Source organism: Triticum aestivum, chromosome 3B (genome assembly GCF_018294505.1).
Source record: "Triticum aestivum cultivar Chinese Spring chromosome 3B, IWGSC CS RefSeq v2.1, whole genome shotgun sequence".
NCBI classification, from domain to species: domain Eukaryota; kingdom Viridiplantae; phylum Streptophyta; class Magnoliopsida; order Poales; family Poaceae; genus Triticum; species Triticum aestivum.
The window spans coordinates 16,069,468-16,092,666 of NC_057801.1; the positions used below are offsets into that span (position 1 = coordinate 16,069,468).

Genomic DNA, 23,199 nt, shown 5'->3' on the forward strand with positions numbered 1-23,199 from the left:
CTTCCTCCCCACTACCTACCCAGGCCTAACCGTCTGCTTTTGCACCCCACGGTCGCCGCCTCATTGCCACGCTCGATCTCGCGCCCATTGTCGTGCCGTGTTGGCCACCGCCCCGGCCATCCCTCTAGTCCTGGCCCAATGAACAGCCCGTGCACACCCCCTTCCCTCCCCTTCCCCCGTTAAGTTTCTTCCTCGCCTCCACCTGAGACGCCGAAGCTCGCTGCCGCTCGCGGCGTCGTCTTCGGCTCCGGCGAGGTCTTGGATTGGCCTCGGCGCGGCCGACCCTCGCCGCCGCCTCTCGCGGCGTCGTCTCCGGCACCGATGAAGTCTTGGCTCATCGCTGCCGCTCCTCACGTCGTCCCCGTCTTTCACCTTGTGCTGCGTGCCATCGACTGAAGCATGAAATTTTTTAGGCGCCTGGCAAATAGCAAAACCGCAAAAATAAAACGGAAGAAAATAGACCATGCATGGTTTCCTATGAGCACTTTATTAAGTGAGGAAAGTCCAAACTCTCCAAAGTCCAGATCAAAAGGTGATTTGAAGCTCACTGATTTCGTTGGACAAACATAAGTAAATCATCTGCAGTTACGTGTTGATATATGGATCGAACTCGTGCGGAGCCAACATTTTCTCCCTATCTTGTGCCAGGTCGTACTTCCAGCTAAATTTCCCGTCGACGCTGTCCACGTACTCCCGTCCCTCGGCGGCGGCGCGCCGGCGCTTCGCCACCCGGTCGATGACGCGCTCGAGGGCGACGTCGAACGCGTCCTTGAACGTCACGCCCTTGGCCGCCGGGTCCCGGTACAGCACGGTGGGGATGAGCCGGATGACCCGCTCCCGCATCCGCGCCACCTTCGCCGGCGGTATCCTGCTCAGCACCTCCTCGATGCTGGCGTTCCGCTCCACCACGTCGCCGTGCGGGATGAACACCGAGTAGCTCCGGTGGTCCCTCGGCAGGTGCCAGATGTACTGGAGGTAGGCGGAGACCGGGTGGAAGAAGACCGGGATGCAGCCGGCGAGGATGGTGTCGAAGGTGGACTTGCGCGTGTACCCATCGCCGCGCGGCTGCACGCAGAACTCGGCGCTCTCCAGCAGCCGGATGGCGCGGCCCGGCGCGTAGTGCCCCGGCGCCGGCACGCCCAGCAGCGCGCACCGGCTCGACCTGCCGCACTGCTCCATGATCTGGGCGCGCACCGTGCGCTGGCTGCCGCCGCGGGGCCCGCCGGCGAAGCCCCAGAGAAACGGGCGGTCCATCTGGTACATGCGGTCCTGCCAGCCGGCGACCTCGGCGGCGGACGACGGGTGGAAGTGCGACGGGAACGGCACGGCGAAGTCGTTTCCGTGCCATGGGCTGGCCTCGGTGGTGAGGAACGTGGCGTTGAGGATGGCCGGGAAGGTCATGAGCGCGTTGCCCCAGCCGACGGCGTCGGGGCTGACGATGAAGTCCCACGTGCCCCGCCCGGACACCAGGAAGTGGTCGCGGCCGCCCATGGCGCGCCACTCTGGCCGCTGCAACAGCCAGTCCACCACGTCCCGCGACAGCGCGTCCCGCGCCGCGAGGTCTTTGCTCCCGAGGTGCATCGCCGAGTCGAGCCCGGCGTAGAACGGGACGTACACCACGGCGGCGGCGGCGGGGTTGGCGGTGAGGCACTCGTGCCGCCGCATCCGGGCGTGGAAGATGAGGCCGAGCATGTACTGGTCGGTGTCGTAGGCCCCGCTCTCCGGCAGCGACCCGCTCTCACCGCCGCCCGTGATCTGCGGGCCGAACCCGTCGTTGGCCACGTCCTTGCAGACGTCGGTGGAGCCCGAGATCCGGCGGCACTGGCGGACGAGGTCGGCGTTGAACCGCGGCGGCAGGTCGTACATGTACACGTAGCGGCCGGCGCACGGGTCGCGGCGGAAGATGCGGGGCACCGAGAAGAAGGCCGCCGGCTTGAGCTGGAGCACGGCGGGCGCTGCCACCGCCGCGCTGACTGACTGCTGCATGCTGGTGGAGAAGTGGTGGTAGAATACCAGCCCCCAGAAGACGACGTAGAGGAGCGCGAGGTAGAAGAGCCGGGACGGCCGCCGTGCGCCCCTCTCGGGGTTCTGCTTGCCGCCGCCGTCCTCGGCGGAGTACTGCTTGCCATCGCCGTCGTCGTCGACGGCCGCGGCGTCCAGATCTCGCTGCAGGCTCCGCGAGAAGGGCTTCATCGGTGGCGCTGCCGTGCTGGTGCTGCTCCAGTGAGTGTCAGTGTGTGCGAGCAGTAAGTGTCGGCCGGTACGGTGCAATATAATTTCATTAGGGCATGCATCGAGGTCACTCGTATTACTCGTCCAGTTGACTTCATTAATGGCACTGCACTACACTACGAACGCCAAAAAATTCTCCTGTAGATCCTTCGAGCTGCTTTGGATCCCACGCGCCTATACGCGGCCATGCACTAATTAAGGATAATTACTAATTAACCTGCGGCGAGATGCCGGAGACTTGACATCTTGGAACCGTCGAGCAGCTTTGGATCCCGGCGTGTTTACACTTTCTTCCACGTTTCTCAGGCTCATCGACGCATGTACCTTCAGCTGTGATCAGTGCTACCTTTTCCCTCCGTTTCCTTTTTTAGTGCGTATAAGATTTATGTGAAGTTAAACTTTAAATAATTTTATAAAAAAACATCTACATTCACATTCGTTAGATGTCATGAAATTATTTATAAAAACTTTACTATTATAGATGTTGATATTTTTTATATAAATTTGGTCAAACTTTACTAAGTTTGACTTCTGATAAATCTTGTATGCTGAGTAAAAAGAAACATAGGGGTAGGTGTGACCTATCGCTTAATACTCAAATACCAGTGACACAACCTGCCAATACATGAATAGTACCGTATCTACTAGTGCTACCTTTGCTAGGTTCGTCTGGTCAAAGTGAGAGAGTGTGGAAGAGGGAAACTGGGAAATGACAGTTGTATGCGGAGGGATCTTTTGGGTGATTGATATCATTTGAGCTTAAATTTTGTTCTTCAAACTTTGTATGTATATATAATTCAATTCGCAACGAGAAGAACTTTAGAATTAAGATCAACCTTGGATGCATGTGAACTAGTTAAAAAATTTACTATTTTAATAATCTTTGAAATCAAATTTGTAAACATTATCGTCTCGAATGATATTAAACATTTATTTCACTCAACTCTAGAAAAAAACACATTTGAGTATTTAACACAATATTAAAAAATAATTACATGCATTTCAGTTACTTCACTCAATTTTTTTAAAAAATTACACGCATTTCAGTTACTTCACTCAATTTTCAAAAAACATCGCACATATATTCAGATATATGTTTATTTTTTCACATAGATTAGACAAATACTTCAATTATGTTGGGAAAAACTGAACACACATTTTAAATTATTTCACTCAACTTATGAAAAAATCGAACACTTCCTTTCTTCTCAAAGGGTAATACAAATCCCACTAAGAGACAGAATTTTCAGCACCCAAGTGCCCCTACACCCTCTATGAACAGTAAATTAAAACAAAATCAAAAAATTCTGAAACTTTGGGACATCAAACATGATCAAACTATTGACGATCCTGCAAAGTTTTACCTAAGAATTACATTCGAGGACTCCTCACCTAAAAAAGTAAAACCATTGTTCAAAGTTTATGTACATTTTTAGCAGTGATTTTTTTTGGTGAGGGCTCCACGTAGGTTATTTGTTGCTGAAACTTTGCAAGAACATCAAATCTTTGATCATCTTTGATCCCCGAGAGTTTCAGATTTTTTGACTTTTTTTCAAGTTTTTATGAATTTACTGTCATGAGGGTGTAGGGGTACCCGGGCTTTCTCATCCCACTAATTTATTCTTCCTTAGAAAACTTCATTATTTTGATTATTGTAGTTTTTATGTCATTTCATCTCTTCTGAAAGAGTAATGTCAATCCCGATAATTCATTCTTCCTTACAAAACTTTATTATTTTAATTTTTTTAGTTTTTATTTATTTTCTCTCTTTTGAAAGGGTAATACCAGTTGAAAGAACATGCCGTGCCCCCATGTTTGGTTTTGGTAATTGATGATAATCTCTATGGACTAATGGTTGCCTTGAGTTATATTTGAAGGTTTTGTCATAGGCTTTTCTTGAAGTCCATGTGTTGGTTTCAAGGAGTTTATGAGTTGACCAAGGTGCTATTAAGGAATTATCCAAAGATTGGTCATGTGAGTGTTGAGCTTATAGCAAGCATGTCTTGAAGAAGAAGATTGTGTGATGATTCATGTTTACCTTCAAGACATCATCCAAATGAAGAGAGTTGGAAAGATTCAAGGTTGATCAAGACTAAGCCAAGAGTGAATCAAGTTGATCAACTCACAAAGCGTAGAAGATGTACCGAGAGGGATCAAGTGATCCCATGGTATGGTAAGCATTGTCCATTCCACTTTGTGTACTAACCCATGGTCTATGTGAGAGTTCTTTGTGGGGTTAGGTACGTGTTGGGCTTGCGTCAAGAGGAAGGTATCATACAACCCATGGAAAGGATGACATCTAGTGGTGATCGTCATCAAGATTGCCGTGTGCAAGTTCAAGTGGAGCATCACGAAGAGATCAAGTGCTTGAATCTTGCCATCCATTGTGGTGTCAATGGACTTGTGAAGATGTGCCGAAGAGTGGCTCACCCATAGTGGACTATGGGGGAGCAATCATCTAGTCTTCATCGAGCCAACGCAATCAAGAAAGGTGGTCCAACTTGAGGGAGTCAAGATCGTCATCATCTAACTAAAGTGGACCATGTGCAAGGCAAAGGTTTGCCCTTGATAGGTTTTCTATTTTACCGGTCTCGTGGTGGTAGTTGGGAGACAGGGTTATAGGATCGTTTGCCGTACTATCAAGGGGGGCTCTCAAGTTGGTAGCTTGATCGTATCGTTAGTAGAGATCTCAAACCATTGCATCATTGCATCATGTTTCTTGGTTATTGCTTGGTTCTCTTTGTGAGTCTTAGAGCTTATGGTCATCCTGATGACAAGCTTGAGTTCATCGAAAACGGAGTTCGCATGCGTCTTCTATGATGTTTTCGGTGTTGGAGGTTTTACCGGTCTTATCCGAGGAAGGGTTCTCACCATTTTCTTATGGGCCTTTTATAATTTGCTTCTTATTGACATTTCTATCAATATTGTGTTAGCCATGTCTTAAGCTTTCCAACAAACTTGGTTTTGTTGAATTTGGAGTCCGTTTGCAAAAGTTGTGGCTGTTTTGGTAAAGGTTGCAGCTGTACTACCGCGACTAGAGCGGATGTAATTTTTTACTACTGCTCCAGAGCGGTACTACCGTGGCTCCTGAGCCGTAGTACCGCTCCAGAGCTGTACTACCGTGGCTCCTGAGTGGTAGTACCGCCCCGGACCAAAAATCTCGTGTTTGCTCAGCGGAGGTAGGCACGGAAGTATTTTTTTAGTACCGCTCCTTAGAGCGGTAGTACCGCTCTGTGCGGGCTGTGAGCATAATGGTTGGATTTTCCCCCACCTATAAAAGGGGGTCTTCTTCCCCATTGAACCTTATCCTTTGAGCTCATGTTCTTCCCCCATTGTTGACCTTCTTCGAGCTTGCTAACTCTCAATCCCTCCATGGATTCTTGCTAGTTTTTGAGGGAAAAGAGAGAGGAGATCTAGATCCACATTTCCACCAATCACCTTCTCCTCTATGTGAGGGGAACCCATTGGATCTAGATCTTGGAGTTCTTGGTGTTCTCCTTCTTGTTCTTCCTCTCATATTCCTCCCTAGCATTAGTTGCTTCGATGGGATTTGAGAGAGAAGGACTGGGGCACTCCATGTGCCCTTGCCATTGCATTTGGTGCATCGGTTTGTCTTCTCCACGTGATACGTGGAAGTTACAAGTTGAGAAGCTTATTACTCTTGGGTTCTTGGTACCCTTGAGGTTGTTACTCTTGGGTATTTGGACAACCTAGAGCTTGTTCCTATTGGGTGCCTTGGCGCCCTAGACGGTTGGTGTTGTTCGGAGCTCAATCATTGTGATGTAAAGCTCCGGGCAAGCGTCAGGGTCTCCAATTAGGTTGTGGAGATCGCCCCGAGCAATTTGACGCGTACCGGTGACCGCCCCCAAGGGTTGCCAAAGTGTATGGGTTCGGTGACCGCCCCCAAGGGTCGCCATTTGTACGGGCTCGGTGACCGCCCTCAAGGGTCCCTTAGTGGAATCACGGCATCTTGCATTGTGCGAGGGCGTGAGGAGATTACGGTGGCCCTAGTGGCTTCTTGGGGAGCATTGTGCCTCCACACCGCTCCAAATGGATATTAGCATCCGCAAGGGTGTGAACTTCGGGATACATCGTCGTCTCCGTGTGCCTCGGTTATCTCTTACCCGAGCCCTTTACTTATGCACTTTACTTTGTGATAGCCATATTGTTCTTTGTCATATATCTTGCTATCACATAGTTGCTAATCTTTCTTACCATAAGTTGTTGGTGCACATAGGTGAGCCTAGTTGTTTTAGGTTTTGTGCTTGACAAATTAACCGCTAGGTTTATTCCGCATTTGTTCAAGCCTAAACCGTAATTATTTTAAAGCGCCTATTCACCCCTCCTCTAGGCGACATCCTCGATCTTTCAATTGGTATCAGAGCCTCGTCTCTCTTTGTTGGGCTTAACCGCCTAGAGAGTAAAGTTGTCGACTAGGGGATTAGAATTCTCTGGCACTCTTAGTTTCAATGACACAAATTTTGATGTTTGGGTAATTCGCATGCTTAATCTCTTTAGGGTCATGGACCCAAATTTAGAGAGAATTGTAGATATGGATTTTTCTCCTCCAAAGGATCCCCAAAGCTTATCTTTAGAGGATGATAAAAACTCTTATCTCAATGCTCAAGCTTATAATGTGCTTTTCGATGCTTTGAGCAATGTAGTTATATTTGAACTCATGCCGTTCCGGGATGCTCATGAGTTGTGGACAAAGCTTCAAGATAAATATGGTGTGTCCAAGATTTGTAAGGATGATCGTTCTCCCTCCACCTCCGGCCGTGTTGCATTCTCAACTTCTTCTACTTCACCTAGATGTGGTTTGCCACAAGGTAATGACATGGTGAGTAGTGGTGTTCATTACAATGATGATAATGGGCTTATTGTTGATAATCCTTCATCACTTTATTATTGCAAAGCTTCATCTTTGGACTTTAGCACTTTGAGCACTCCAAATGTTTCACATGCTTGTGTTGATAGTCCTTGCATATCATGTAGAAACTTCTTGACTAAATCTCATGATGATATGCTTGCTATATCTTGTTGCCATGATAAAAATGCATCTATTTCCTTGAATTGTTGTGCTAACAATGTAGAGGAAACCCAACACTCCATGGAACAAGATGTGATGTTTAATGGTGCCTCAAGGTATCCTACATCATCATCTAGTGCGTTTTGCCTTATGGCTAAGGCGCCAAAGGTATCTCCTACTTTGAACCCCAATATGTCTCTTGATGATGATGTTGATGCTATTGATGATGATGATAATGATGAAGAGAATGATAATGTTGCCTCCTTAAAAATTAAGGGGGAAATGATTTTTAAAGCTCTTCATAAGAATAAAATTGCTCGTTCCAACTTCATGGAAATCATGTCTATTGCCATTGAGGGCAAGAAGTATATAGAGGAGTTGGAATCTCATCTAGAGGATCATGAGGTCACCATTGAGAAAATGGAAGGTCATAAGCGTGATTACGCTAATGAGATTGCCGACCTCTCGCAAGCTCTTGAACTTGAAAAAACCACCAAGGAATCTCTTGAGGAGACTTTTGCTCTAGAACTATGTAGAATAAAGGAATCCCGTATAGAGCTCTCGAGGTGGCTAATGATTTTGAAACTCAAAATGAGAAGCTTGAAGTTGCACATGCTAAACTCCTTGAGGATTTTGAGCACCTCGAAAATGGCTCAAGGGTCATTAAGAGTGAGCTCATTAAACTCACCGAGTCTCATGCTCAACTTAAAGCTTCATATTCTAAGGAGCTTGCCAAGTTGCCTTCTCCTCTTGCTATTATTGATGATGCTTGTGCTACTAACTCTATTTCTAGTGAAGCATCCATTTTGAAGGAGAATGTTGAGCTAAGGGCTCAACTTGAGCTGCTATCTAGTAATTATGGGAAATTGGAAGAAAGTCATGTAAAGCTCACAATCTCTCATGATGATCTTCTAGTATCCCATAATGTGCTAAAGATAGCTCATGATGCTATGAGTATCAAGGTAACATCTAGTGAGCCTCATGTGGATACTAGCACTACTTTTAGTCAAAATGCTATATTGCCTTGTGCTAGTCCTCATGATTCATCCATGCATAACATTGGTACATCTTGTGATGAATTGCTTTCCTTGCCTTGTTGCTCTCACGATGAAGCTTATACTTCCTCTAGTGCTTGTGTTGAGACTAGCCATGTAGAGGAAATCAAAGAGCTCAAGGCACAAGTCACTTCTTTGAAGAAAGACTTGGAAAAGTGTCATTAAGGGAAGGCCACACTCAACAATATCTTGAGTGTGCAAAAATCCCCCAATGACAAAGGTGGACTTGGATTCAACTCCAATAAGAAGAATAAGTCCAAGAGAATCAAGAAGAAGAGCCAAGAACAAGTCAAGAATTCAGCCAAGATTATTTGCTTCAAGTGCAAAATTGAAGGGAATCATGTTAGATCTTGCCCATTGAAGAAGAAGGTCATTAGTGACAAGCAATAAGGGAAGAGTCCACAAGTTCAATCTCATGCTCAGCCTCAAGTTGAAGAAAGGCACTTCCAAAGAAGACTCAAGCTAATGCTTCTCTTGTGGAAAAATCAAGTGAGAAGAAAGTGAAGAGTAGATGTTGCTATTTATGTCGTGAGAAAGGTCACGTCGCTTCTTCATGCACTAGTGGTAACTTATCTAACCCAATTATTATTGATGATATCTATTCTCTTGGGAAGGATAAGGTTGGCAATGTGTTTGCCAAGTTTGTTGGTACTCAAAGTGGTGTCAAGAAAAGAACCATTTGGGTAGCCAAGACTATTGTGACTAACCTCTTAGGACCCAACTTGGTTGGGGACCAACAAGCTCAAACTTGATCAATAGGTGTTGATGGAGGGCATTGGAGACTTGGCTATATTAGGAACAATTAAGGGGACTTCATCATTCTTATTGTCTCAAGCCAAGTCAATTGGGTTATCAAGTTTCTATCTTATATCCAATGTGCCTCCTTGCAGTAACTTGTACTTAAATTGTTTACATTGAAAGTTACTTGCCCCCTTTCATGTTTTGGTTTTGTTCCTTGCTTGTGTTTGTATATGTTGTGCTTCCAACTTGCTTATCTTGAGCAATCAAGTATGTGTGTGTTGGTTTGCACATCATGTATGTGTGTGTCATGCATTGAGCCTTTATGCTTCTTGTTTGTATCCTAGTTGGCTCTTGTGAGAGATTAATGGAATATCCATTTATGGGGGAGTGGTATGCTTTGTGCACCTCACAATCCTATAAATGTGTGTACATGAGGAATACCATCTAGTATTGATATTACAAGATTATCTAGTCCCTAGGTGGTATATCTCTCATGAGAAATTCAAATTATAAAAATCCCATTGATTATCTCTTGTTCGATCCTCTTATTGCCTCTTGTTTAGTTCTTATTGGTATCACATTATGGGGGAGTAATATGCTATGTGCATATTACAAGCCTAGAAAATGTGTACATTTGAGATATTGTCACATAGAATTGATATTGTAAATTATCGTGTTCCTAGGTGGCATGTTAGCTCTACAAGTTGCAATTTGCTTGTGTATGGTGTGAAGATGATGTTGGCTATCTTTGCTATCTACCATCGAGAATTCTTTCCATCTACCTCTTGTCTTTTGACAATTGGTAGTCACTTATGTGCGGTAGATTTTATTGATCATCTTTACATTGGCTTTTGTTTTTATTTGCCTTTTCTCTTGCCAAGGTTTGTGTTAACTCCCATTGTCTTCCATACCACTTGTGGATCTTGTTTATTTCTTGTTCTTGTCTAGTATTTTCTAGATATAGTGAAAGTGGTGATCCCACCTTGTGCATTTTGTATTCAAATGCAAATTCTCTCTAATGCACAACTCGTGGGGGAGCTATCCTATTTTCTATAAAATGCTCATATTGTGATCCTTATCAAGTGTGTGTGGGTGGAAGGCAAGCCGTCTTATTTTTGGTACCTTGTGCCATCATGAAACTTTGTAGAGAGCTTGATTTGTTTGGAACCATCCTCTCCTTTGGGAGTTTGACATCGTTTTTGTGTGTTCCAATAGATATCTCATTCCTTGATGTATCTTTTAATGATATCTTCCAAGTGATGATTTCTCCATTTGGTATCCTTTTCACTTGGTTTTTCCTTGTATTTTGGTATCGATTATTGAAAGTCTTGAGCATGCATTTTTACTTCATGTAGTTCCTTTGGCATGTTTTCTTTCTTTGACCCAATATATAGGGGAAACTCCACCAAGTCTCAAATTGGATGAGATGTGCATGAGATTCATTTTCATATCTATATGCACATATCTATGTGGAGTTTGTCCTATGTATTGTTGGTTCTCTAACTCTTTGGTCCCAATGAGTTTGGGTACCATTTTGTTTGTGTTGTTGTTCTAGGAACAATTGGAGATGCATTGGATACTCGGCTCATTCAAAAGGAAGGTGTTGTCACCATGTGCTTATTGGAGTCAAGCTAGGATGATCAATGAACTACTTTCTACCTTCAATTGGTATCTACTACATCCTTCCAATGTTATCTCGGTAACAAGTATCATCATCTACTACATGCACACATTATTTCATCATCGTGTGTAGGTTGTATCATGGCATGTTATCTCTCTTTCTTGTGATACTTGTTTCCTTTCTCAAAGCATCCCAACAATGATCTCTTGTTGCTAGTTGCGATGTCTTTGATGATTGTGTGGTAGGAATTCATTTATATACAATAAGACCATATCTAGCCTTGGGCTATGCTTCCAAGCACATATCTTATTAGTATATGCATGACTTCCTTCTGGATATCTTGTTCCTTCGTTTTGTAACTATTTCGGGTGTACATCATTATTTGTAGATATATATCGTCATGATTTCGTCTACCTAGACCCTTATACACTTGAGAGAAATTACATCTCTAGATGATATCCTTTCTTTCACGTCCACCTTCTTTCTTATGTTATTTCTTTGGTGGCTCCGTGAAAGCTTTTGCCTTGAGTGCATGTCTTATCTCGTTGCATCTTGATGCATGCTTGTGTGGTGAAGATTATTTCCCTCATGCTTGTCTTGACGAGGCTTTTGCCATCTTAATTGGTATCCCCTGTCTTGATGATGCTTATGCTTTCTATCTTCACCATGGGTTGTCACAAGTGTTGGTTATTCATTTTGCATATTTAGTGTTCTTGTGAACCCATTTGCTTAGTTGTGTGTGGGAATTAAAGGCTTTGCACCGTGTATCTCATTCATTCGAGACTATGTTGATGCTTATGCTCATCCGTATATTAGTCTTCTCATGTGCTTTGCCATGACTCACACACATCATTTTGGTTGAGCCTATTATTAAGTTGCCTCTTTTACATGTTGCTCAACCATGTGTTTGTTGCAAGTGCTAGGCTTAGTTTCCTTTATGCTCACTTGCACCTGTTGTATGTTTCTATTGATTTTGGGGGAGCTATGATCCTATTTTGTGCACTTTGTATTCAAATACAAAAATTCTTATGTGTGCACAAATCATGGGGAGCTTCTCTAGTTTCTTTAGAACACTCCTTCGCTCATATCATATTATCCTTTATTCATATGGCTCGTAGGATCTTTGGTCTAGTTGGTTCAATTGATAACCTTTGGTTGCTTGCTTCGATTGGTATCTTTTGATTGCTTGATTGCATGTGTCTCTCTTTGTTATGTCCTTGTGGCATATCATTCGTTAGCAATCTTTGTGCCTCAATATAGTTTGTATTCCTCCAAGTATTTACCTTTGGATAGGTCTATGGCATTCCACTATCTTGTTGAGAAATACACAATTTATGAAGGAACACGTTTTATATTGGACTTCTAAGCTTTTCACCCATTTTGGCAATCGTTGCCAATGGGGGAGAAGTTTCAGAGAGTTTTGTGGAGAAGGTTTTAAAGTTTTCTCCTTGCTTTGGTTTCATTCCTAAGCATTTGCATCTCATTCTCCTGCATCATTGGTTGTTGCATTGCATTGTGATGCATAACTCCTTGTATAAACTCTCTTGAAAGTGATTGTCATTAATTACCAAAATGGGGGAGATTGAAAGAACATGCGGTGCCCCCATGTTTGGTTTTGGTAATTGATGACAATCTCTATGGACTAATGGCTGCCTTGAGTTATATTTGAAGGTTTTGTCATAGACTTTTCTTGAAGTCCATGTGTTGGTTTCAAGGAGTTTATGAGTTGACCAATGTGCTATTAAGGAATTATCCAAAGATTAGTCATGTGAGTGTTGAGCTTATTGCAAGCATGTCTTGAAGAAGAAGATTGTGCGGTCATTCATGTTTACCTTCAAGACATCATCCAAATGAAGAGAGTTGGAAAGATTCAAGGTTGATCAAGACTAAGTCAAGAGTGAATCAAGTTGATCAACTCACAAAGCATAGAAGATGTACCGAGAGGGATCAAGTGATCCCATGGTATGGTAAGCATTGTCCATTGCACTTTGTGTACTAACCCATGGTCTATGTGAGAGTTTTATGTGGGGTTAGGTACGTGTCCATGGGCTTGCGTTAAGAGGAAGATATCATACAACCCATGGAAAGGATGACATCTAGTGGTGATCGTCATCAAGATTGCCGTGTGCAAGTTCAAGTGGAGCATCACGAAGAGATCAAGTGCTTGAATCTTTCCATCCATTGTGGTGTCAATGAACTTGTGAAGATGTGCCGAAGAGTGGCTCACCCATAGTGGACTATGGGGGAGCAATCATCTAGTCTTCATCGAGCCAACGCAATCAAGAAAGGTGGTCCAACTTGAGGGAGTCAAGATCGTCATCATCTAACTCAAGTGGACCATGTGCAAGGCAAAGGTTTTCCCTTGATAGGTTTTCTATTTTACTGGTCTCGTGGTGGTAGTTGGGAGACCGGGTTATAGGATCGTTTGCCGTACTATCAAGGGGGGCTCTCAAGTTGGTAGCTTGATCGTATCGTTAGTAGAGAGCTCAAACCATTGCATCCTTGCATCATGTTTCTTGGTTCTTGTTTGGTTCTCTTTGTGAGTCTTAGAGCTTATGGTCATCTTGATGACAATCTTGAGTTCATCGAAAATGGAGTTCGCATGCGTCTTCTATGATGTTTTCGGTGTTGGAGGTTTTACCGGTCTTATCCGAGGAAGGGTTCTCACCATTTTCTTATGGTCCTTTTCTCATTTGCTTCTTATTGATATTTCTATCAATATTGTGTTAGCCCATGTCGTTAGCTTTCCAACAAACTTGGTTTCATTGAATTCGGAGTCCGTTTGCAAAAGTTGTGGCTGTTTTGGTAAAGGCTGCAGGGGTACTACCGCGACTAGAGCGGATGTTAATTTTTACTACCGCGACAGAGCGGTACTACCACGGCTCTTGAGCCGTAGTACCGCTCCAGAGCTGTACTACCGATGCTCCTGAGCGGTAGTACCGCTCCAGAGCTGTACTACCGTGGCTCCTGAGCGGTAGTACCGCTCCAGAGCTGTACTATCGTGGCTCCTGAGCGGTAGTACCACTCCAGAGCTGTACTATCGTGGCTCCTGAGCGGTAGTACCACTCCGGACCAAAAATCTCATGTTTTGCTCAGCGGAGGTAGGCACGGAAGTATTTTTTTAGTACCGCTCCTTGGAGCGGTAGTACCGCTCTGTGCGGGCTGTGAGCATAATGGTTGGATTTTTTCCCACCTATAAAAGGGGGTCTTTTTCCCCATTGAACCTTATCCTTTGAGCTCGTGTTCTTCCCCCATTGTTAACCTTCTTCGAGCTTGCTAACTCTCAAACCCTCCATGGATTCTTTCTAGTTTTTGAGGGAAAAGAGAGAGGAGATCTAGATCCACATTTCCACCAATCACTTTCTCCTCTATGCGAGGGGAACCCATTGGATCTAGATCTTGGAGTTCTTGGTGTTCTCCTTCTTGTTCTTCCTCTCATCTTCCTCCCTAGCATTAGTTGCTTTGGTGGGATTTGAGAGAGAAGGACTGGGGCACTCCGTGTGCCCTTGCCATTGCATTTGGTGCATAGGTTTGAGATCTCCACGTGATACGTGGAAGTTACAAGTTGAGAAGCTTATTACTCTTGGGTGCTTGGTACCCTTGAGGTTGTTACTCTTGGGTATTTGGACACCCTAGAGCTTGTTCCTCTTGGGTGCCTTGGCGCCCTAGACGGTTGGTGTTGTTCGGAGCTCAATCATTGTGGTGTAAAACTCCGGGCAAGCGTCGGAGTCTCCAATTAGGTTGTGGAGATCGCCCCGAGCAATTTGACGCGTACCGGTGACCGCCCCCAAGGGTTGCCAAAGTGTACGGGTTCGGTGACCGCCCCCAAGGGTTGCCATTTGTACGGGTTCAGTGACTTCCCTCAAGGGTCCCTTAGTGGAATCACGACATCTTGCATTGTGCGAGGGCGTGAGGAGATTACGGTGGCCCTAGTGGCTTCTTGGGGAGCATTGTGCCTCCATGATACGTCCATTTTGCATCATGCTTTTATATCAATATTTATTGCATTATGAGTTGTTATTACACAGTATATCTCAATACTTATGGCTATCCTCTCTTATTTTACAAGGTTTACCATGAAGAGGGGGAATGCCGGCAGCTGGAATTCTGGCTGGAAAAGGAGAAAACGTTGGAAACCTATTCTGCACAACTCCAAAAGACCTGAGACTCCACGAAACAACCTATTGTATTTATTAAGGAATTATGAGCAAAAGAAATAGGCCAGGGGGCCCACACCCTGTCCAGGAGACAGGGGGCGCCCCCTATCTCCTGGGCTCCCTGGTGGGCCTCCGGCGTCCATCTTGTGCTATATGAAGGGTTTTGTCCTGAAAAAATTCGTGGGAAAGCTTACGAGAAGAAACTTCGCCGCCATGAGGCGGAACCTTGGCGGAATCAATCTAGGGCTCTGGCGGAGCTGTTCTGCCAGGGACACTTCCCTCCGGGAGGGGGAAATCATCACCAACGTCATCACCAACGATCCTCTCATAGGGAGGGGGTCAATCTCCATCAACATCTTCACCAGCACCATCTCCTCTCAAACCCTAGTTCATCTCTTGTATCCAATCTTGTATCCAAAACCACAAATTGGTACCTATGCTTTGCTAGTAGTGTTGGTTACTCCTTGTAGTTGATACTTATTGGTTTACTTGGTGGAAGATCATATGTTCAAATCCTTAATGCATATTATTACACCTCTGATTATGAACATGAATATGCTTTGTGAGTAGTTACGTTTGTTCCTGAGGACATGGGTGAAGTCTTGCTATTAGTAGTCATGTGAATTTGGTATTCGTTCAATATTTTGATGAGATGTATGTTGTCTCTCCTCTAGTGGTGTTATGTGAACGTCAACTACATGACACTTCACCATTATTTGGGCCTAGAGGAAGGCATAGGGAAGTAATAAGCAGATGATGGGTTGCTAGAGTGACAGAAGCTTAAACCCTAGTTTATGCGTTGCTTCGTTAGGGGTTGATATGGACTCATATGTTTAATGTTGTGGTTAGGTTTACCTTAATACTCCTTTTTGTAGTTGCGGACGCTTGCAATAGGGGTTAATCATAAGTGGGATGCTTGTCCAAGTTAGGACAGTACCCAAGTGCCGGTCCACCCACATATCAAATTATCAAAGTAGCGAACGCGAATCATATGAGCGTGATGAAAACTAGCTTGACGATAATTCCCAATGTGTCCTCGGGAGCTCCTTCCTCATTATTAGAATTTGTCCAGGCTTATCCTTTGCTACATAAGGGATTGGTACACCTTGCTGCACTTTATTTACTTTTGCTAGTTACTATTTATCTTATCACAAAACTATCTATCACCTACTATATATTTCAGTGCTTGCAGAGAAAACTTTACTAAAAACCGCTTATCATTTCCTTATGCTCCTCGTTGGGTTCGACACTCTTACTTATCGAAAGGACTACGATAGATCCCCTACACTTGTGGGTCATCAAGACTCTTTTCTGGTGCCGTTGCCGGGGAGCGTAGTGCTCTTGGTGAGTGGAACTTGGTAAGGAAACATTTATATTGTGTGCTGAAATTTTCTGTTACTTGTCACTATGGAAACTAATCCTTTGAGTGGCTTGTTTGGGGTATCTTCACCCCAACCAGAAGAGCAAAGAAATTCTCCTCAACCTACTGAACCTTATGAAAATGTTCACTTTGAGATTCCTTCGAGTATGATAGAAAAACTGCTAGCTAATCCTTTTCCAGGAGAGGGAACATTGCATCCCGACTTACACCTTATCTTTGTGGATGAAGTTTGTGGATTATTTAAGCTTGCAGGTATTCCCGATGATGTTGTCAAAAGGAAGGTCTTCCCTTTATCTTTGAAGGGAGATGCAATGACATGGTATAGGCTATGTGATGGTACAAGATCTTGGAATTATAAGCGATTGAAATTGGAATTTCACCAGAAGTTCTACCCTATGCATCTTGTTCATCGTGATTGTAATCACATATATAATTTCTGGCCTCGCGAAGGAGAAAGCATCGCTCAAGCTTGGGGGAGGCTTAAGTCAATGTTATATTCATGCCCCAATCATGAGCTCTCTCGGGAAATGATTATTCAGAATTTTTATGCTCGGCTTTCTCTTGATAATCGCAACTTGCTCGATACTTCCTATGCTGGTTCCTATATGCTGAAGACTATTGATTTCAAATGGGACTTATTGGAAAGAATTAAATGCAACTCTGAAGATTGGGGTTCCGATGATGGTAAGGAGTCAGGTATGACACCTAAGTTTGATTGTGTTAAATCTTTTATGGATACCGATGCTTTCCGTGGATTTAGCTCTAAGTATGGACTTGACTTTGAGATAGTAGCTACTTTTTGTGAAACTTTTGCTGCTCACGTTGATCTCCCTAAAGAGAAATGGTTTAAATATAATCCTCCTATTGAAGTGAAAGTAGTTGCACCTATTACAGTCGAAGAGAAGACTATTACATATAGTGATCCTATTATTCCTATTGCCTATGTTGAAAAACCTCCTTTTCCAGTTAGGATAAAAGATCATGTTAAAGCTTCGACTGTTGTTCGTAAGAGTAATACTAGGACCTATACACCTCCTGAGCAAATTAATGTTGAACCTGGTATTGCTATGATTAAAGATCTCTTGGATGAGGACTTAGATGGGCATGTTATCTCTTTCTTGGGTGAAACTGCTAATATTGCTAGACCCGATACTAAGACATGTAGACCTGTTGTAGGTGTAAGTGCATCTAGTGCCACCCCTAGTTGGTTTTGGAGTATTGACGACAAAGTTGGTTGAGGGACTAATGCGTTTGTGAGAATTACAGGATAACGCAGGTAGTGTCCCTCATTGATTCGGTTTACCTACCGGAGATGACCCCTAAAAATGTATGAAGACATTGAAGACAATGGTGGTGTGTGAAGATATTCACACTGAAGTCTATGACATGAGAAGACATTGAGTGAAGACTATGGAGCGCGAAGACTGAGTCGTTTCGTTGTTTCCTTTTCTTCTGTGTTGAGTCAAAGGAACCACCGCACTGTTAAGTGGGGTCCAAGTGAACTAAGTCAGAGTGACTGAAGTGATGCTCAACCCAAATCCTATGTCTTCGAGCAAAGACAATGAGAGCAAATCTTATCCAGAGCTGGATGAGTCAGCTTTGCTTGTAGCCCAAGTAAAGTTGTCGTGTGTGTTTGAAATCTGACCGTTGGAACACGTGTCAGTTCCTTAGTGACCCAGGGTCATTTCGGACATATCAGGTCGGGTTGCCTTGTGGCTATAAATAGCCCACGCCCTACACCATAAATTGGTGGCTGCTCAGAGTTAGTTTACGGCTTTTGTCGTTTTGAGAGCAACCCACCTCGAAGCCTTTGAGAGAGAAATCCTTGCGAGGACAAAGCCCAAACACCCAGAGCCAAAGAGTGTTAGGCATCACTGAAGTCTTTCTGTCTGTGTGACCTGAAGACTTATTACACTTGAGGACTGTGTATCCTCCAGCCGGTTAGGCGTCGCGTTCTGAGCATCCAAGAGTCATTGTGGATTGCCGGGTGAACGAAGTCTGTGAAGGTTCGGAAGTCTACCTTGAAGACTTACCAGAGTGATTGGGCGAGGACTAAGTGTCCTTAGCTCAAGGGGAATAAGGTGAAGACACGGTCTTCTGAGTTGAATCTCAGCCTCCCTAACCAGACGTACAGTTGTCACAGCAACTGGAACTGGTCCAACAAATCCTGTGTCTTCAACAAGTGACTGGTTCTATCTCTTCCCTCCTTTACTTTGAGTTTGTCTTCGTGAAGTCATTGCTTATCTGTCTTATCTGATTGACTTCATTGCTTGACTACTATTGTTGATTGGCTTCATACTATCTTCCATCCTGATCCTACTACCTAGCTGCTATTAGTCTTCGTACGTTAACACTATTGCATACTTGACTATGGCTTGCTTGTTGTAGTTTATCTTCCGCTGCATATCAATTAGGTCATTTCTATTGTTTGTCTTCGAAACTACCATGTTTTGAAGACTTTGATAAAAATCGCCTATTCACCCCCCCTCTAGTCGATAACTAGCACTTTCAATTGGTATCAGAGCAAGGTACTCCCTTGTTCTGTGTGATTAGGTTTAACCACCTGGAGTTTAGCTATGTCGACTGCAGGGATAATCAAAGTCTCCGCTGCCTGCCCCGTGTTCGATGGAACTGAATATCCCTACTGGAAGAATAAGATGCGCATGCATCTTGAAGCCATTGATGTCGACCTCTGGTATGTCGTCAAGAATGGCGTTCCCAAAACTGGTGAAGGTGTCACCCCTACTGATGTCAAGAAGTTCATTCAACTGGACTCGACTGCAAAGAACATCATCTGTGGTCATCTGACCAAAGGACAGTATGGCCGTGTGAGTGCTCTGGAAACGTCAAAGCTAGTCTGGGACTGGCTATCCAAGGTCAATGAAGGCGTCTCTACACAGAGAGACCAGAGGATCAGTGTTCTTCGCAATCTCTTCAACCGCTTCAAGAGAAACGACAATGAAAATGTCCAGCTCACGTTTGATCGCCTCACCGACATCACAAATGAGCTTCAGGCTCTCGGCGCCACTGAGATCACCAAGCATGAAATCGTCAAGACGCTGCTGAGATCTCTTGACAGCTCCTTTGACACCCTTGCCCTCATGATACAAGAACGTCCTGACTTCAAGACTCTCGATCCGTCTGATATACTTGAGAGGCTCAACACACATGAGTTCCAGCTTTCTGAGAAAAGAGATATCTATGGCCCCAACTATGGCCGAACTCGTGCTTTGAAGGCAAAAGTTGTTTCCTCATCTGAAGAAGAAGAATCTGACTGCGGTTCTGATGATCCTGAAGACATTGGAAGGGAGCTTGCTATGCTTGTGAAGAAGTTCCAGAAATTCACCAAGAAGAAGGGCTTCAGAAAGTCTTCACGATCCAGTTCAAGAAATGATGAAGCTTCCACTCAAGACAACAAGAAGAGAACATGTCACAAGTGTAAGAAGCCTGGGCACTACATCTCTGAGTGTCCTCAGTGGGACAACGAGAAGAAGAAGAAGAAGAGCAAGGAATATGACTCTGATGACAAGGAGAAGAAGAAATCATCAAAGTCTTCTTCCAAGTCCACATCAAAGTCTTCATCTCATAAGAAGAGCTCATCTGGCAAGGCTCGTGCTTTTGTTGGCAAGGAAATGGATTCAGAGGAGGAGTCTGCTTCTGAGGAGGCAGAGGTGGAATCTGAAGCTGAGTCCGACTCTGGCGTTGCAAGTCTGGCTCTAGCCACAGCCTACGTTGCCAAGTCCATCTTCAACACTGAAGACAATGACTCCCACACCAATGCTGATGATGACAAGGACGATCCTGCTCCCACCTACTGCTTCATGGCACGCGGTGCCAAGGTAAAATCACGCGATGCTTACTTTCAAACATCAAGTGAAGATGACTCTGATTGTGAATCTAAACCCAGCTACAAAACACTTGCTAAAATTGCTACTGAACAACAAAGGGCTATGGAACATACTCAAAAACTGTTAGACAAAAGCGATGACCTGTTGGACGCGGAAATGACACGTTCACAGTCCTTAGTTGAAGACATAAAAAATCTTCATGCTAAGTATCAAGAACTTGAAAGTCTTCATGAGACGCTCTCAACCACTTATGAAAAGCTCTCCTATGATTATCTTCAAAGGAAGCAAGAGCTTGAGAAATTGAAAGCGACTCATGAAGATCTTCAAAAAGAGAATGAGTCATTTCGCGCTCAACAGATCAGTCCCGCTCAGGATGGATTTGAACCACCATGCTTAAAATGCATTGAGCGTGATAACGCTGCCTCTGTTGCTGAATGTTCCACTGCTGCTACTGTTGCTCTGTCTTCAACTACTGATGTGGTAACTAACCCCTCTTCTGAGGATACCACTACTATTGTTGATGAAAATGCTAGGTTGAAGACATTGCTTGAAACAGGGATGTATAAAAGTCTGAAAGGGCATCAGACACTTTGTGATGTCCTCAAAAAGCAGATTCTGAACCGAAACCCTAGGAAAGAGGGTGTTGGGTTCGAGAGGAAAATGAATGCCGATGGTTCCTACTGGAAGCCTGAGCAGTATCCCAAAACCACATGGGTTGCTGCAAATCCATCCACTTTATCTGGCTTTACCTGTGCTAATCCTATTATCATTGATGAATCCTTTGATGCAAACTATAAACTGTTCAAAAATCAGAATGGTGAAGTGTTTGCCAGGTATATTGGTACTAACTGCAGGAATGGACCGCCAATGAAGAAGATCTGGGTTCCCAAAAGCTGTCTTGAGAATCTTCCTGTGAATGTTGTCATGACACCACCAGGGAAGAAGACAAACCCCAGACCAAAGGCGTCACATGGTCCAATGGCTTCATACGGAAACAGGACTCACCTGAGTCACCCTAACGTCAATGTTTTCAAACCGCTATGTTCATAGTACTAAGAACTTTTCTGCTTATTCATATGAGTATCATTCATCTCCTGCAAGGCTATTTGCTAGGGCTCCAAAGCCGAAATTCTCAGATGCTGCACTTAGACTCATTGCTTCTAAGCCACCCCTAAAGATGTGGGTGGTGAAGAAGAACTAACTCTCTTTTGCAGAACATGGTCTCCAGCCAGCAATCAAAGGCGTCCGATATAATTGCTGGGGACCTAAAACACAAAGGGACGCATGATAAAATGACTTACTATGTATTCCACATATGAATCGCTTACCTGTCATACTGTGTGCTAACTTTCATCTATGCTGTGATAATCCAAGTGTGCATCAACTGCTTATGCTTCACAACATACCTTGTGAAGCCTATCCTCCTAACTGCACTGTAGGGTATGACACCTCGTGCTTCAGAATGGATTATGGACAGCGGATGCACTAATCATATGACTGGTGATCGAAGTCTTCTCATGGACTCAACCTTACGTCCATCCGACAAGAGTCAAATCACATTTGCTGACACTGGTAAAGGCAAGGTATTGGGTCTAGGTAGAGTTGCAATCTCAAAGGATCAACACATGGATAAAGTGATGCTTGTTGAATCCCTTGGATTCAACTTAATGTCTGTCTCAATGCTTTGTGACTTAAACATGATTGTGATATTTGGAAAATATCGTTGCCTTGTACTAATGGAATCTGACAAGTCTCTAGTCTTTGAAGGGTATAGGAAAGGTGATCTATACATGGTAGATTTCTCAGCAGGTCCACAGCTTGCCGTATGTCTTCTTGCAAAAGCTTCAGAATGCTGGCTCTGGCATCGAAGGCTGGGGCATGCTGGCATGAGGAACTTACACACTCTCGTCAAGAAGAAGCATGTCATAGGCATCGAAGGTGTCAAGTTCAAGAAAGATCATTTGTGTGGTGCTTGCGAAGCTGGGAAGATGACGAGGGCCAAGCACCCCTCGAAGACAATCATGACGACATCTCAACCCTTTGAGCTGTTGCACATGGACTTATTTGGTCCTACTCACTACTCCACCCTCACAACAACGGCGTGTCTCTATGGCTTCGTCATTGTTGATGACTACTCAAGATATACATGGGTGCACATAATTCTCTACAAGACTGAAGTACAAGATGTCTTCAGACGATTCGCCAATCGAGCAATGAACAATTATGGCGTCAAGATCAAGCATATCAGAAGTGATAACGGCACTGAATTCAAGAACACCGGCCTTGATCTTTATCTGGATACAATGGGAATCACTCATGAATTTTCTGCTCCGTACACACCTCAGCAAAATGGCATTGTTGAGCGCAAGAACAGAACCCTCATTGAGATGGCTCGAACAATGCTCGACGAGTACAAGACACCAAGAAAGTTCTGGCCTGAAGCTATTGATACTGCATGTCACATCATCAACCGTGTTACATCCACAAGCTTCTGGGCAAAACATCCTATGAGCTCCTTACTGGCAAGAAGCCAAATGTCAGCTACTTCAGAGTCTTTGGTGCTAGGTGCTGGATCAAGGATCCCCATCACAAGTCAAAATTTGAACCCAAAGCTCACGAAGGCTTCATGCTTGGCTATGGAAAGGATTCGCACTCTTACAGAGTCTTCAACCTCTTCCACTACAAAATCGTTGAAACAGTGGATGTGCGATTTGATGAAACCAATGGTTCACAACGAGAGCTCCTGCCAAGCACACTAGATGAAGCTCCTTCCAGTGAATCTATCAAGCTGATGGGAACTGGTGAAATCATGCCCTCTGAAGCACAGCCTGAAGAGGAACTTATCATTTCTGCACCAAACCAACCTGAAGACAATGCTCAGACCGAAGACAATCCTCCCAATGATGACAATGATCAGCATGAGCAAGGTCTTCGTCCAGTTCATCCTCGTGTTGCAAATGAAGTACAAATTGAGAAGATAATTGATAGCATCAACGCACCTGGTCCGCTTACTCGATCAAGAGCAACACAGTTAGCAAATTTCTGTGGGCATTTTTCATTTGTATCAATATCTGAACCCAAGAAAGTTGCTGAAGCCTTTATGGAACCTGAATGGATTCAAGCCATGCAAGAAGA

The 23,199-nt window shown here is 44.3% G+C and overlaps 1 protein-coding gene across 1 annotated transcript; it reads right to left on the reverse strand.

The window, feature by feature from the left end:
* Positions 1-527: 527 nt before the first annotated feature.
* On the reverse strand, positions 528-2,281 carry LOC123064361 (xyloglucan galactosyltransferase KATAMARI1 homolog). The gene has a single exon (XM_044487852.1). It carries the CDS (start codon positions 2,191-2,193, stop codon positions 586-588), a length of 1,608 nt encoding a protein of 535 aa, XP_044343787.1. The 5' UTR covers positions 2,194-2,281; the 3' UTR covers positions 528-585.
* Positions 2,282-23,199: the final 20,918 nt, after the last annotated feature.

Coding starts and splice junctions, on each gene's coding strand:
- LOC123064361 (XM_044487852.1), bottom strand. CDS start 2,193: ATGAAGCCCTTCTCGCGGAGCCTGCAGCGAGATCTGGACGCCGCGGCC.